Source organism: Canis lupus, chromosome 5 (genome assembly GCF_011100685.1).
Source record: "Canis lupus familiaris isolate Mischka breed German Shepherd chromosome 5, alternate assembly UU_Cfam_GSD_1.0, whole genome shotgun sequence".
NCBI classification, from domain to species: Eukaryota; Metazoa; Chordata; class Mammalia; order Carnivora; family Canidae; genus Canis; species Canis lupus.
The window spans coordinates 83,221,953-83,238,337 of NC_049226.1; the positions used below are offsets into that span (position 1 = coordinate 83,221,953).

Sequence of the window (16,385 nt, forward strand, 5' to 3'; positions counted from 1 at the left end):
AGGATGGATTCTTAGAGGTCACTAGCATTTAACTCATCATAAACCTGGATGCTTCAATATAGAGAATATTTAATTTTTTTTTTAAACCACACATACTCATTGTAGACATTTTGGAAAATAAGCCTTTAAAAAAATATGTGTCCATAGTCCTACCACACAGATGGATTCCTGAAATGAAATTCTGGATATTTTATTCTTTTGTTTTAAAATTATAAATAACATGGTTAATATCTCTACATCTTTATTTTGACAATCTAGTAAGTTTATAGAACAATTTGGGTCTGGTGTCTTTATGAGTGAGTGACATATTCATCCCATAAAATTGGCAGTTTTGTACTAGATACCTAGGACATGTGAATTTTTTTTTTTTTTTTTTTTTTTTTTGGTGAAATTTAACAGTATGCAAAAGTGCTCTTTTCTAGTGAGTATGAGTTGGATTATGCTGTAGCAACAAACAAAGCTAAAATCTCAATGGCTTAACACAAGGGAGGCTTCCTTCTCTGGCACGTAATACACTCCTCTCTGATGAGCCGTACTCAGGCCACCTGCTCCTGGAATAGTGCTGGCTGCTGTGGCAGGGAGAAGGGAGCTTGCCTGCCGGCCACTGCCAAGAGTAACAGATCTCTCACCCACTCAGACTTTTTGTTACCCAAACCCAGAAGTAGATCCAGGCTTTAAGTGGCCTGAGACTGATGTGATTTTGGGAGGCCCACTTTAAGGGAAAATATGTAAAATTAAAAATAGAAAGCTAGGTATGAGAGTGAGTACTTTTAATGAGAAACACAAAATTACGAATTTAAAAAATGTTTTTGTTTTTGGCCTACACTAATACAGGTCATATTTGAATTTTTGGTACGATCAGTTTAATACCGAACAAGTCTACACAATCAGTCTGAAATGTAGGTATACGCCAGAATAATTCGGATCTTAGATTGCCACTGTTTTGTATTGAGCAACACCACTTTGCGATCAACGTGCTGTTATGCTAACGTGCATCAATTTATGGATGAGTGTGTAGCAGTTTGTCACTGGCACATTTATTTCTTCAGTCTGTTTCAGTGCATTGGAGGCAGTTTTGTGTGCCATTTTTCTTAGAGGGGCTTTCCAACTTTGTTAGTTCAAGGTTTATCAGATGCCATCTGACTCACTGGGATGCATGAATTGTAGTCTCTCACACACGTGTGCTCCTGCTTTGTAATACTGCTACAGGCCTCTGCCGTATATATCCTAGAACAGCTGATCAATTCTCTTTCATTTCCACCAAAAAGGGAGAAAATATGTAGTATGTTTATAATTGCATACTCTGTATTATTGAATATAATCCTGATCTGCCTTGTGAGTTTTAGGGCTCATTTCTTCTTCATCAAGTCAGCTCAGAGCATATCTGGAAGCCATTTCTGCAGTGGGAAAGCTACAGTAACTATGTACAGTATGTACAACTGTACAACTATGTAACTCTGTACAGTAACTATGGGTGGAGGTGACAGCTGAACCCAAGTGTAACCTGTCTCTCATTCAGCTTCCAGTGAGCCGAATCCCCAAAACTCCCATTCTTATTCCATCGCCACCTGGCCAAAGGAGTTGTGATAGGAACCCAGAGCTGCAGGTCTGGAGTTCTGAGCATCAAGTCTGTCATCCTGAGAATAAATCTGCCTGGGGAACATCTCTTATCACAAACCTCCAACCCTGCGGTGTGCCTGGAAGGAGGAGAGCGAGGTGTACTGGTGAACAGCGCTGCTGATTGATTACTAGGGCCTTCCAGAAGGGTCTTGACGCTTAACACTCCCACCGATAGAAACATGGGGTGTTACGAAATTTTAAAAAGTTTTAATAGTAACTTAATCAGCCAAATCTTTTTCTCCCCTTCCCTTCCTGCTTTCTAATGTTGTCAGTCATAATTAGAAACCTGACAACCATTTAATATCAGCTTACTTACCAAGTATGAAAATATTCCTGGTTCGTTGGTAGGTGCCCCATGGAAAGGGCTCTTTGTCCAAGGACATGCATGATCCTCCAGTTAGCAAATGCAGTAACTGTTACTTATTTGTATCTTTTTAAATATCTCTGTGCTGTTTTACATTGTGACATTTGTCTATTGCAAAACTTTATTTTTTTAAAAAAATTTTATTTATTCATGAGAGACACAGAGAGAGGCAGAGACATAGGCAAAGGAAGAAGCAGACTCCCTGTGGGGAGCCTGATGTGGGACTCAATCCCAGGACCCTGGGACCACAATCTGAGCCAAAGACAGATGCTCAACCACTGAGCCACCCAGGTGCCCCTGCAAAACTTTTATAAGTTGAATTACTTTTGATTCTTGGTTTGCCTTTTTTTTTTTTAAAAGATTTTATTTATTTATTCATGAGAGACATAGACAGGCAGAGAGACAGGCAGAGGGAGAAGCAGGGAGCCCGATGTGGGACTCGATCCCAGAACTGGGATCATGCCTTGAGCCAAAGGCAGACGCCCCACTGTGGAGCTACCCAGGCATCCCTTTGTTTGCCTTGAAGTTGGCTTCCAGTGTAACTTTGAACCCTTCTTTTCTTCTTTTTGGTCAATAGGTAGCTTTTACTTTAGCAACAATTGTTAGTCAGCCTTTACTGTGCTGGAGGAAAATTTGATATTGACTGTGTCAAAAGGGAGGCAAAAAAGTGTACTGCTTATTAGAAGCAATATTAGAAGCCACCTGAATGCCTATCGAATGGGAACTGATTAAATTATTGTATGTGTATAGTTGTGTGTTTATGCGTCTCTGTCTGGATCTCTGTTTACATATGAATACTTGTGATACCGTGATTTATAATAAGAAAATAGATATTTGGTCTTCATCCCATTTCTGGTACAGAGCTCTTAAAATCCTTGAAATTTCCTCCATGATAAGAGGTGTCTTTTGATAATTCTCATCAACCTCCTTTCAGCCACATCAGAGTTTGTGTTAATGAGAGGACTTTTGCTAAGCACTAGAGCTGGGGGCTGGTTGCCAGGGGAACCAGCCGTTTGATCAGAGAGTTGGAGCTTTCAACCCCACTCATCTCTGGGAAGGGGAAGGGGCTACAGACTGAGCTCTATAAAAACTTGAACGCCAGGGTTCGGTAAACCAAAATGTATCTCCGTGCGGGGGAAGGTGGTGCATTCCAGACTCCCGGACAGAAGCTCCTGTGTTGGAGGCCCCTTTGGACCTTGCTTCCTGTGTCTCTTCATAGGCTGTTCAGGTATATCCCTTTGTAACCAGGGTGCAAGAGCACCTGGCTCCAGGGTTCCCCACGGACCAGGTTAGTCTGCTCACCACTGACAAAATCCAAAGAGTGATGGTGAAACTAGAAAGGAATTTATTTCAGTGAGGCTGACACCAGCAAGACAGGACTGGCATCTCAAAGGTGTTTCTAAGTACCGAAAATGTTTCTGGGTTTATGTGAGGAAAATGTGGGACAGGGACGACTGGATGGCTCAGTGGTTGAGCATCTGCCTTCGGCCCAGGGCGTGATCCCAGGATCCTGGGATCGAGTCCCACGTCGGGCTCCCTGCATGGAGCCTGCTTCATCCTCTGCCTGTGTCTCTGCCTCTCTCTCTGTGTCTCTCATGAATAAATACATAAAATCTTTTATTTTTTATTTTATTTATTTATTTATTTTATTTTTAAATACATAAAATCTTGAACAAAAAAAAAAAAAAAGAAAGAAAATGTGGGCCAAAGGTTGTAGGTACAAGCAGCTGGGGCATAAAGGTCAGGTTGACGATTGTCTTGGGGTCACCCCACGGGGTCTCGCTGGCTCTGGGCAGTCCCTGTTGCTTGAAGGGGTAGTTTCAGTTTCCATCAGGGCATGCTTTGCTGCAGGGTATTTTTCTTGAGTTGAGGGATAAGCTTGAAAGAACTCAATAAGACTACAGCCTGAGGTCAGAATAGAGGCAATTGAAGTTCTCTTTCACTTGATTGTCCTTTGTAATAGACTGTAATAAACTTTGTAATAAATCTAGAACATTCTCAGGCCTTCCATGTCACTCCTAAAATTTCAAACACCTTTGCCCTAGTTACATTGCATTCTCCTGCCCTGCTTTGATTTTTCCCCCTTTGCACTTCACACTGCCTAGCATACTGTACTTTTAATTTTTAAAAGCTTCTCCTTCATTAGACTATGAGCTAGAGAGCAGATTTTTGTTTTGTTCACTGCTGTATTGAGAGGCCTATTAGATTTGCATATTCTTAAACTGTTTTCATTTTAATATTTAAGAATGTAGGTGTTACCTTCCCACACAAATATGGTTGAAGTTAGCATACCAGAAACATTTGTAACTCATCAGTACAGTGTGTTATTTCTTGCCCAAGATTACTAGATCCAATTACAGGGGGAAGAAAAAGTTTAGGAGTTTCCCTTATATGAACTGCTCCTTTGTGAATTGATTGCAAGTCAGGCATGTAATTCAGATGGAGAATTCAAGTCTCTGGTTCTATAGAAAATTTTAAGAGCCATTAGGAAAAGCACAAAGTGTGTGCTTAAAGACCCCTATCTCTAATGCACTGACTTAAAATAAATTGTGAACCTTGTTTTGATAGGAGAGGTGTCTTTTATGATTGCTGTGCGGAAGTACTGATAATGGATGGAGCAGAGCTGCCCTGCCCTGTGTGCCTTTTACGTGGAGACCCTGCCAAGCATGTCAGCAATTGTGGGTCTGGGTTTTTAGTGGCCCCTCTCCATCCCCCTGTTTGCTGGTGGTGTGCTAGTACCTCTGCTTGGTACCTGGAGTGGAGAGAGGTGGGTTGGCCCTGTCCTCAGAAAGCCCAGGAAGCAAAGGGAGGCATAATGACAATTATAAAAAAGGGTAGAATGTAATCACAGATGAACAAGCTTTCCTGGGAGAGGATGGAAACATGTCTGGCTGGGAGAGAGACAATCAGGGAAGGCATGGGGAGGAGGTGGCATTGAGTGGCACATGTGTGGGACTCCAGTAGGCAGAGGAGGGCCACAGAACAGCCCGTGCCTTGTATGTTTCCTACACTTTCATCATCTGGGGATCTTGTCAAAAAGAAAACCCCAAAACCAAAAAGCAATCATTCTTACTCTGTAGGTCAAGGAGGAGAGGCAGAAACTGCACTTCTAGCCAGCTCTCTGGTGCTGCTGATGGTGTTGGCTCTAAAGCCAAATCTAGGACCACAGAGCACCTGCCTACACTGCCTGGACCTTTGCAGTGGGGGCTTGGCCCATGTCCTGGCCCAGGCTTGCATGTGGTGGGCTGCGAGGTGTTTGGTTAGACAAGTGCTAGAGCAGAGGCCCGGAGCCTAAGGTTGATTTGGTTTAGGTGCAAGACCACCTGACTTTTCTTTGATCGCTGGGTCATTAACTCAGCCTTTGGGCCTCCTCCTTTTCCTGAAATCTTCCTTTAAAAGCTCACCTGGTGAATGAATAAATAAAATCTTAAAAAAAAGGGCGGGGGCGGGGGGCAGGTGGCTCTATGGTTTAGTGCTACCTTCAGCCCAGGGCATGATCCTGGAGTCCCGGGATCGAGTCCTGCTTCGGGCTCCCTGCATGGAGCCTGCTTCCCCCTCGGCCTGTGTCTCTGCCTCTCTCTCTCTCTCTGTGTCTCTCATGAATGAATAAATAAAATATTTAAAAATAAATAAAAAAAATAAAAGCTCACCTGGTAATTTCCACTGATACCTGTTTGACCGTGACCTCTGATCTCTTGGGACATAGTGCTAGAATGTTACTGTGGTCCTTTAGAAACAAATTGGTGCCATTATTGGTCATTTTTTCCAATGTTTTTATAGACTGCCATTCTGACTTTTTATGGCCAAGTCTAGTGATAACTTTTAAAAAGCACAGCTCGCGAGTTAATTAGGTGGACCTCATTTTTAGGTGCCTGTCATTGGGAGAAGAGGGGATTATACCCAGCCCTGTCTTAAAGCCCTCAGCCTGCGTGCCCCCCGCCCGAACCACCAGGGTAGCTGCAGATGGCATAGATGGATGCCATTGGGACCCTGCCCTCTCAGTGTTGGGCATAATTGTGGTAGGGACTAGAAATTAGAAACGTGTGTTGGCAGTGTCCACTTACTAGTGGCCGAGGAAGAACTGAACACATGAGCTGGTCCTGTTTCCTCCCGAGGGCTGAGCAGCACCCGCACCTGCACCCGCACCCGCACGGTGTCGGGGGGCTGTGCTAGGGTGTAGGTGTTCACGTTAGGAATTCGATCCTTTCATTAAGGCCTCCCTCTACCTGTTGTTCCATAAGAATTTCATCAGATCATATTCCTGACAGTGATCCTTCCATCCCCGGAGGAAAACTGGCCACATATGGTGGTGGTGGTAGGTTTTATTTAAACGCGGCAGGCACATATGTCCACGGATGTGTACTAAATATACACGCACATGTGTGTTTCCAATTTTCTTCCTAGATTTTGGCCCTGATTGCGTTCATCTGCATAGAGACCATCATGGAGTGCTCCCCGTGTGAAGGCCTCTACTTTTTTGAGTTCGTGAGCTGTAGTGCATTTGTAGTAACTGGAGTCTTGCTGATTCTGTTCAGTCTGAACCTGCACATGAGGATCCCCCAGATCAACTGGAACCTGACAGTGAGTACAAGTCACCACCTGTCTCTGACTTTGAAAGGACTAGGTGCCACTCAGCCCCGAGGGAAGCTGGAATCTCTCCGTCATCTTGTTTGGTGCTAGTTCATCCTGATACTCAGTTTATTGTAATTCAACAGTGAAATTTTAAATGTCTTTGCTGGGTTGAATGAAAGATAAAGTAAACTGAATCTTCCCTAGTGGGAGAACCATCATATAAGAATTATTTTGACCCCTTTGAAGATGTTATTTCCATTTTATGATCCTCTGAGAAGATTGGTAATATTGATGTTTACAGAATCTGGAAAGAAAATGAAATATATTTGCATATTTTTCACCCTGGGCCCAAAAGCCATTTACAAAGTATCTCTTTAGGAAGAATTGGGAAAAAAAAAAAAAAAAGGGATCCCTGGGTGGCGCAGCGGTGTGGCGCCTGCCTTTGGCCCAGGGCGCGATCCTGGAGACCCGGGATTGAATCCCACATCGGGCTCCCGGTGCATGGAGCCTGCTTCTCCCTCTGCCTGTGTCTCTGCCTCTCTCTCTCTCTCTCTGTGTGACTATCATAAATAAATAAAAATTTGAAAAAAAAAAAAAAAAAAAGGAAGAATTGGAAATACAAGTGTGAAAATGCCAGTGACTCGCAAAGCCTAGGATTATCATTACATTCAAAGCAACTGGGAGGACACGGAGGATTCGGTGGTTTGATCAGAGTCCCGAGTGGAAGCATGTGCTCTCAATGGTTTGGGTTCTTTTTTTTTTTTTTTTTAAAGAATTTTATTTTTTTAATTTATTTATAATAGTCACAGAGAGAGAGGGGGGGTGCGCAGAGACATAGGCAGAGGGAGAAGCAGGCTCCATGCACCAGGAGCCTGATGTGGGATTCGATCCCGGGTCTCCAGGATCGCGCCCTGGGCCAAAGGCAGGCGCCAAACCGCTGCGCCACCCAGGGATCCCCAATGGTTTGGGTTCTTAACCCCCTTTGACAGCCTTCCCCTCAGATGGGCATGGGAAGCTCAGGGCTGGTCACTCCCCGGCCCCTCTTCCTGGACTCGTGTTACTTTTCCTTACCCTGCTAAATGGGAAAGGAAACTTAATAGTGCTCGGTTTTCTTGATGTTTCTTTACAAATAAACATGTGCAAGAGCTGGAAGAGAATCAGGGAAGTCACAGGAAAGCACAGTCAGCTGCCTCACACTTACGTGCCTGTGGGAGGAGAACCCCGTGGAGCCGCCACTCCTGAGAGGGTGCAGGGTGGCAGGAGAGGGGGCACTGCAGACCACCTACCCTTGAGCGTGCTCCTCTCCTGATGCCCAGTGCTAGGTGTGTGCCCCACCATGGAAAGTGTGGCCCGTGTGTGCTGGAGCCAGGGAGGAGGTGGAGCTGGTCACCTTGCCTGATGGGGCCACTCCCGTGGTGATCCTGTGGCGTGGTACTGAGAGGAGTGGGCCTTCCTGAAGGAATACTCTGTGTGTTACTCAAACTCCTAGGAGGGAAAATAAAAGCAGAGCTGAACTAGAAAAGCTGATGTCAGTTGAAAACTCAGTTGGTTTTGTCTTGGTTTTGTGGCAGGTTTTATCATCCCTTTTTTTTTTTTTTTTTTTTTAAGACTATATATTTGAGAGAGAGGGTCAGGGGATTGGAGGGAAAGAGAGAGAGCTCTCTGCTGAGCGCAGAGCATGACTCAGGGCTCGATCTCATGATCCTGAGATCACCACCAGCGCTGAAACCCAGAGTCCAGACACTCAACCCACCTGCTCCCCAGGTGCCCCACAGCACCTCAACTATTTTTGAGATAAAGTTTGTGTTTTCCCTTAAAAAAATGCTCTCGGGGCACCTGGCTTGCTCAGTTGGTAGTGTGTGACTCTTGACCTAAGGGGTTGTGTGTTCAAGCCCCACGTTAGGTGTGGAGATTACTTAAAAATAAAATCTTTTAAAAAAGTGCTCACAGAGTTGACAGCATAGGAGAACCTCATAAACTTCCTCCAACTTCTAGACTTCCTCCAACCAAAATGCAAAGTGTTGGAAGGCCTACCTGACATAGAGTTGGCTGCTGGGAAGGTGAAGACTGAGGGCTTTGAGTCACACCTGTCTGGGTTCAAGTGCAAGGTGGCTCTTAACGGCTGTGCGTGGCCCTGGGCAGGTCAGTCACTTAGGGCCTCATGTTGAAGGTCACCATCGGTAGAGTCAATAGTATTTTACAGGCTTGTTTTACGAATGAAACGAGACAATGTATATCAGGGGACCTTAAGCCAGTGTGCGCTGCTGCCAGTCTGAGAGATACTAATATTACTGCCAGCAAGGGGCCATTGTTTCCTATCAACCACGTTTCCCCTACAGACTACTGCCAGGTTTCGCTTTACTCCCTTAATTCAGTCTTATCTACTGATTTGACAGCTATAAATCTGTTAAGACTTCATACTGCAGCTTAATAATTAATTCATACAGCCCTTTATCCCCAGAAATACCTCCTCAGTGAGCTTTCTGGAGTTCTGATCTTTCTATTCTAAACATGAAGGGCTTTCTACGTGTTGACTACTACATTATTTGGTCATATTGAAGTGCATCTTTTTCACTGGAAAGTTAACATATGTCCTTTTCTTCTGGATGGAGTTGGGTGGGGCAGACGCCTGTGTGATGTGGTCCCTTGAGAACACTTTCAATCCTTTGGGATCCTTTCCAGAATTTCCACCCTTTTGGGATAGATGAAGGTGTGTGCTTATTGAACAGAAGCGTATGTGAGTTCATGCACTTGAGGAGATGGTACTTACTGAGGGGTTCTCAGGTCATCTGTTCTCTGGAAGAGGAGAAAAAGTGAGTTCTTTGGGGCTGGGCATTGCTCATGGATTCGCTACAGAGGACTAGCCTTGGCTGTGTTGTGTTTCTCTAACAACATGGTCAGAATATTTTGTCCTCAGTAGAGCCAACTAACGAGTGAAATAGGATGTGATTGGTATAGAGTTAGAAAAATGGTCATTTCAGGAGCCTATGTTGACAAAAGTATTCCTGGAAAAGGGTAAATAAGGAGGAGGATGCAAAGTACATACTTCATACAAGCATTATTTGATGCCAGCAGAAAGATTCTGATAGCTCTGGGTTCACTTGTTTGTTTTTGATGAATTTGTGGGACTCCTCCTGTAGTGCTTGGTTTTCTCCATGTATTAGGGGCTCGTACACTTGTGTCCCACCCATGTCTACGGTGGCTAGTGCCCTGGGCCTTCTCCCTCACCCCATCCCTCTCTTCTTCCAGCCCCTGCCAACCATTGAACGCCTGCCAGGGGCTCCCAGTCTCCTTAGCCGGTTCTCTGAGTCCGTCACAACTGCTTAGCTGAACTTCCCACAAGGAGGGACCTTGACCTTCTCTATGTCCCGACTCCCCATCTCTCTTTTCTCACCTTTTACTGTCAAATATAGCTTATTCAGATAAAGTCATTAAAAATGTACAGTTGACTTAAGAATGATCAAGATTGTGGAGCTACCACCTGGGTCAAAAGATAGACCTGATGTCCCTGTTCCTGGATCCCCTAGCTGTTCCTCAGCTCTCCCCACACTGAACATGGGAGCCGAACTGCCACGGAGTGCTCCGTCCTTCCCATCGTGCTCTCCACTCTGGCCTGCCGTGACATCGCACTCTCCCTGGCTTTTCTTCTTCCTCCTTGGTGCTCTTCTTAGTGCCTCGGTGGCCCCTGCTCAACCCACAAACCTCTCGTGATCAAGAACCCATGTTGGGTGCTGAGTTGGGACAGTTTGGGTCACCCAGAGGGGCCACATGCAGAGCCCTAAGGCCTCGGCCATGACTCATGGTATAGTGTTTTCTGACGCCACTTTTCACACTAAATGTATGTCTTTTCTTCTGACATTGAATCTCTGTTTTCCCATACCAAGTAGTTGTCTAATTCTCTGACACCAACGAGGTGTCCAGAAATTCAGCTCTGTTCTGACACTGACTCCTGTAGTTGGCACAGACACCCAGGAGAAGGGCTTGGTCCCACAAGCCCCAAATGGGGCTCCCAGGTGACCTGCACCAACTGCAGGTTTGCCTCCTCAGGTTCGTAAGTCTCTAGAGGAACTTCTAGAACGTGAGCAGAGTGTTCGACTTGTGATTACCAGTTTGTTGTAAAGGGTACAACTCAGGAGCAGATGGAAGAGGTGTGTGTGTATAGGGCAGGATCCAGAAGTCTCGACGTTCTGGAGCCTCTGTCCTCAAGAGTCAGGGTGTAGCGCCCTCTCAGCATAGGTGTGTAGTCACCAGCTCGGAAGCTCCAGGAGCACTGTTGCTTGGGGGTTTTCTCTGGGGGATTTCTTTTTTTTTTTTTTTTCTCTGGGGGATTTCATTATGTAGGCACGACTGATTAAATTCATTAATTGTTGAGACTCAATTTTTAGCCCCTCTTTTCTCCCATGGGGGTGGGGCTGAAAGTTCCAGCCTTCTAACAGCCTGGTTGGTTTTGGACTTTCTGGTAACCAGCTCCTATCCTGAAACTATCCAGGGGCTCCAGGGAGTTGTCTCATTAGCGTAAACTCAGGCATGGTTGCGAGGGGTTCCTTATGAATCACAGAAGGCGCTCCTATCACTCAGGAAGTGCCAAGGAACTGGGGACAAAGACCAAATACGTAATCTTTATCGTACCATGCTCATCTTTTCTGGGACTCAGTTTCCTTACCCCTAAAAGTAAAACAAAATAACACGTCTCCTGCTCTATAATGTATTGTAGATCGTAATCAGGTTAGGATTGGTGATGCTATAAAGACAAACACACGGTTGGCACAATAGGGATTCCATGGACGGTATTTGGCACCATCGTCATAGTATGATTGTCCCTTTGATACTAGGGCCATTTGAGCACAAGTCTGTACACGGTATGGACTAGTGGCCGTGAACTGCCCCCCTGTCATCCATGTGTAGAGCTGACACCAGAGCCAGCCACAGACCCCAGTGTTTTGAGAGCGATTGCAGTGACAGCCCGGGGCTGAACCTGTTTACCTGTCTCACCTGTGCTCAGTCTGGCAGACCTGTATTGAACACCTGCTGTGTGCTAGGGCTTGGGAACTGAAAGCCCAGGGCAGGTCAACGCAAGCTGCCTGCCCTTGGTAAGTGTGCTCCGTGAGATCCAGGTTCATGTGAGGCCTGGCAGAGAACAGGCCGGAGGCGGGAGATTCCTCAGGGCAGAAGCCTGGAGGGGGCCGGCAGAGGGATGTTCTGAGAAAAAGCCAGAGTCCAGCTGGGCCTTGAGAGAGGCGTGGGTGCCCATTGGCCCCCACTTGTGGGGCCCGTTGCAGAGTGGCCCATTCTCTGGCGCTGGAACAGGGCTGTGGACTTGGCCTGCTGGGGCTGGGCAGGTAAGAAGACGGCTGGAGACGGGGAGACGGGGCAGGTGGTTCTCTTCCTCAGCCCCAAGCTGACTGTGCAGTTGCTTCAGGGTACTCCTGGAACAGCTTTTCAAGAGTATATCTAGAAGCTTCTTTTTTCTTTCTTTTCTTTTCTTTTCTTTTCTTTTCTTTTCTTTTCTTTTTTTTTTTAAAGAAGTTAGTTTTTTGTGTGCAGTCTTCTGGTATTTAAATGTTGGCATGTCCACATTTGTTTTGAATGCTGTGCAAGTCAAACCTGTCTGTGAGCTAGCTGTGGCCAGTCGGCCTCAGATTTGCACCCTCTAGGCCACATCCTGTTGATCTGTTATTGGAGTTCCAGGGCTTCACACTGAAGGAGACACCTGCGGGCATGTGTATGTGAGGGTGGTTTTCCTTCTCATCTCTGAGCACAAGGAGGTGCTGCAGCCTTGGGTGTTCTAGGGACCAGACAGGAAACATAAAGTGGTGGCGGGTGTGAGACGGTAGGGAACGGGGACGGCTGTGGCAGGCTGGAAAGCATGTGGCTGATCGAGTACATGTCCCAGTTAAAGCATTAGAAAATAATAATAATAAGCACCATTGTTGACTAAAAACTCCCAGAGCCCAGCCTGAGGGCATGTGTGTGTGTGTTTCCCGTGATGTGAAGGATGAACCTAAGAGCCTTGACTTTTGTTTGTTTCATGGACAAGGAGCTCAAGTAGGTGATGCCGACGAGTATCTGCTGTCTTCCACTTTTCAGCCTTTTGAGCTGTGCAGAGCAGAGCAATGTTTGTTACAGAAAAACTGGAAGATACAGATAATAATAAAAGAACAAAATAAAATCATGTGATTATCCAAGACAAATGAGTCTATCCAAGCATATGTCTACCCAAAAGCTTGGTAAGTTCCTAATACAGTTGTTCAAAACAACTGGAAAGTAGAAACAACTGGAATGTCCAAAAACTGATGAAAAGGTAAACAAAATGTGGCCCATTGATACAATGGAATACGACACAGTAATAGAAAGGAGCGACGCATCGATACGTGCTCCAACATGAGTGATCCTTAGAAGTCTCATACTGAGTGGAAGAAGGCAGTCACAAAAGACCCCAAAATATCTCATTCTATTTATATGAAGTGTCTGGAATAGGAAAATCCGCAGAGAGACAGAAAGCAGGTTAGTAGTTGCCTCGGATTAGGGGAAGGATGAAGAATTAACTGCTAATGAGTTTCTTTTGGGAGTGCCGAAAATGTTCTAAAATAAGTCGTGGTCATTGAACTGTATATTTTAATTGGGTGTACTATCAAGCATATGAGTTCTATTTCAGTAAAGCTGTTAAAAAGCCCTTCGAGTGATGCAACCCATTGGGGTAACCACTTGTCATACTTGATGAAACCTTCCAGACGAGATAGACTAGCTTTCCCTTCCGCGCGTAGGTTGTGATGTGTGAGGAGGGAGGACCTTGTAGAACCATTAGAATCATGCTTTTTCACTTAAACTATTTTAAGTCTATTCCGTGTTAAATGTACAACTACATCATTATTTTAAATGACCCCGTAGTATTCCATTTTTATTTAACACATCCCCTGTTGGTGAGCATTTTGCTTACCTTTTTTTTTTTTCCTGTTTTAAGTTCTGTAACAAACATCCTTATATACTTGAACCTTTTTGCACGAGTATGATATTTAAGATTAATTTCCAAATGTGGAAATCATAGACAAACAACGTGAACCTCTTTAAAACCTTTGATGCATACAGGCCCTTGACCAAATTTATCTTTTTACGTAGTCACCATTAATGTACATAGAATTATGTTTGATGTTTGGCTTCAGCACTGTGTCATAAAACTTTCCCCCATTTCTGAATAGTCTTTGGAAAGTTCATTTTATATTCTTTATCCCTACAGCACCTTACCCAGGACTGAGCATTTTAACTAAATGCTTTTGGGTTTAAATTTGTGAGAAATTTGCCTTTGCTTACTTACCATTGGTCACAGCTAAAAACTGTCCTGCTGGCAGACGTTTATGGTCAGAGCTTTGTAGTTGGTACTTGCTTTTCTCCATGAGCGCCTGCAGAAGCCTGCACCGGGATTGTGTTTTCCCTTGTAGAGGGAAACACATACCAGAGGGACCCTGGTATGACCCAGGCAGTCAGGGTGCATTGTCACATTAGTAATAACAGAAGCATCAATAAACGTGCAGAGGGACCCCTACCTGTGAGCCAGGTGCAGTGCTTAGCTCTTCACATGGGTGGCTCCACCTGACCCCGAGAACAACTCTGTGGGGCGGGGGTACTCTTCCCACATAAGACCCAAGAAGTGAAGTTGGACTTGTCCCAATCATGGTTGGCTAGCACCCAGTCAGGCTGTGACACTTAATCACTGTGCTACGTTCCTCCCAACAGCTAAGACAGGAGTTAAATATTGGAAGCATTGCATATATGACTGCATTTGCTTTTCAAAAAGCTAAGGAGAAAATCCTCTAGGTTTTAGGCACATAGATCCTTGAGAGACCGTGCATGAGAAAGAGCATGAGGTCGGGCTAAGTGTGTTCTCTAAGTCTGAAAACCGTGCGCTTGTATGTCACACATGAACGAGGGGATGTTGGAGGGGATTTCACCAGTTTCAAGTTTCTGGACTCCTGGGGAGCATTGTCCACGCCAAGGTGATTTGAATGTATTTCTTAAAGGTGACAGTAGAACCCTAAGTGGTAATTAACGTGCATGTCCTTGATGGGTTAGCAGTTTGGGTTTCCATAATAATTAATTTAGAAACGACAGCATGGTTGCTTAATGTGTGAATTTTGCTGTGGTGGTACACCAAGTAGCATCATACACTGATACCATCTTTGCCTTCCTTCATGGGTCCAGTCCCCTGGGCATCAAGACTAAAATGTGGGGCCGTCAGAGAGGCTGGATATTGTCCTCCATATTTGAAAATCCTTCAGTTGCTTTTAGGGCAAAGCATGAAATAATTCTTTTCAAGTGACTTTACCTTTTTTTTTTTAGGATTTGGTCAACACTGGACTCAGCACTTTCTTTTTCTTTATTGCTTCGATTGTATTGGCTGCTTTAAACCACAAAACCGGAGCAGAAATTGCTGCCGTGGTAAGTGAACTCAGTTGGTTAAAACACAGGCTGATTTGTACACTCTGACCCACCCTCCTCTGTCCCCTAGTGTGTGTCCTGCTCATTCTTCTTCAGCTTTTTCTTTGCTAATGATGTTGTTACCGAGCCAGTAGCGGGCCTGGTTCCTTCGGAGCCGTGGTTCTCAGACTGTGGTCCCCAGAATAGCAGCCTCCACATCGTGGAGGACCTTGTTAGAAATGCCATTCCCAGGCTCCCCCAGAGCTACTGAATCAGAAATATGCCTCCCTCCTTTTTTTTTTTTTTTTTAAGATTAATTATCTGTTTTAGAGAGCACAGTGGGGAGGGGTGGAAGGAGAGAGAGTCCCAAGCAGACTCTGCCCTGAGTGTGGACCCCAACGTGGGACTCAATCTCACAACCCTGAGATCATGACCTGAACCAAAAACCGAGTCGGACACTCAACCAACTTCCCTGCCCAGGAGCCCCCGAACCAGAAGAAATATGTTTTAAAAAGTTTTCCAGGTGATTCAGGTACACACTTAAAGTTGGGAATCACTCCTTTAGTCTGTTTCCAGCAGAGCCCTGGATGTCTCTGACAGTTGCTTTTAAGAGCCTTATCTAGGGGCCCCTGGGTGGCTCAGTGGTTGAGCGTCTGCCTTCAGCTCAGGGTGTGATCCTGGGGTCCTGGGATTGAGTCCTACTTCGGTCTCCCTGCATGGAGCCTGCTTCTCCCTCTGCCTGTGTCTCTGCCTCTCTCTCTGCATCCCTCATGAATAAATAAATACAATCTTTTTTTTTTTAAGGGCCTGTCAATGTGGGGTCTTAATGAAGAAGAGTGCGGTCTTGACACCATTTAGCAGTCAAATGACATTTTTTTTTTTTTGCTTTTCAAGGAAGAATGCCTTTGGGAGTAGGGTGGGAACCAGGTCATGTAAGACTTTGATTCTCTGTGTTTTGCATTTCTGTATTGTTCTGTATTTATAATGAATGTATAGCACTTTTGCGACAGGGAAGGGCACTTTAAAGGGTTTGTAAAAAACACTAAACCAGCTGTTCTCCCTCCCAAGTGTCACTCAGTAGATCGGTCAGTCATTAGCAAATCATTAAATTTCTGTTGCTGCTTACCCCAGAGCTGCCCACCTGGAGCTGCCCAAGGGAGAGGCAGCCGGGCAGCAGGCGGGAGCTGGGGGGCTATGATTTGGAACGTCAGGCCACGTGGCTTGATTAGGGTTTCACACATGAGACCCTCATTTCCTGTCTATATAATACTTTGGCTACATTGTGCTTTCTTATCTGGGACCAGTGGCCATGAAAAAGAGGCAAACCCATGATTTGTATGTGTCTGTGTGTATTTAATAGATCCAGAACACTTCAAAAGAAGCCGTAGGCTGTCTTCAGGTGAGGCAGCACTTTATG

The 16,385-nt window shown here is 45.2% G+C and overlaps 1 protein-coding gene across 2 annotated transcripts in view; it reads left to right on the forward strand.

The window, feature by feature from the left end:
• CMTM4 (CKLF like MARVEL transmembrane domain containing 4) overlaps nt 1-16,385 on the forward strand; it is a 72,007-nt gene that overhangs the window by 48,258 nt on the left and 7,364 nt on the right. For both annotated transcript variants that reach the window (XM_038538770.1, XM_038538771.1), the window contains exons 2-3: nt 6,389-6,565; nt 14,891-14,989. In XM_038538770.1, the coding sequence (XP_038394698.1) occupies nt 6,389-6,565; nt 14,891-14,989 (276 nt within the window). The remainder of the gene's footprint in view (nt 1-6,388; nt 6,566-14,890; nt 14,990-16,385) is intronic.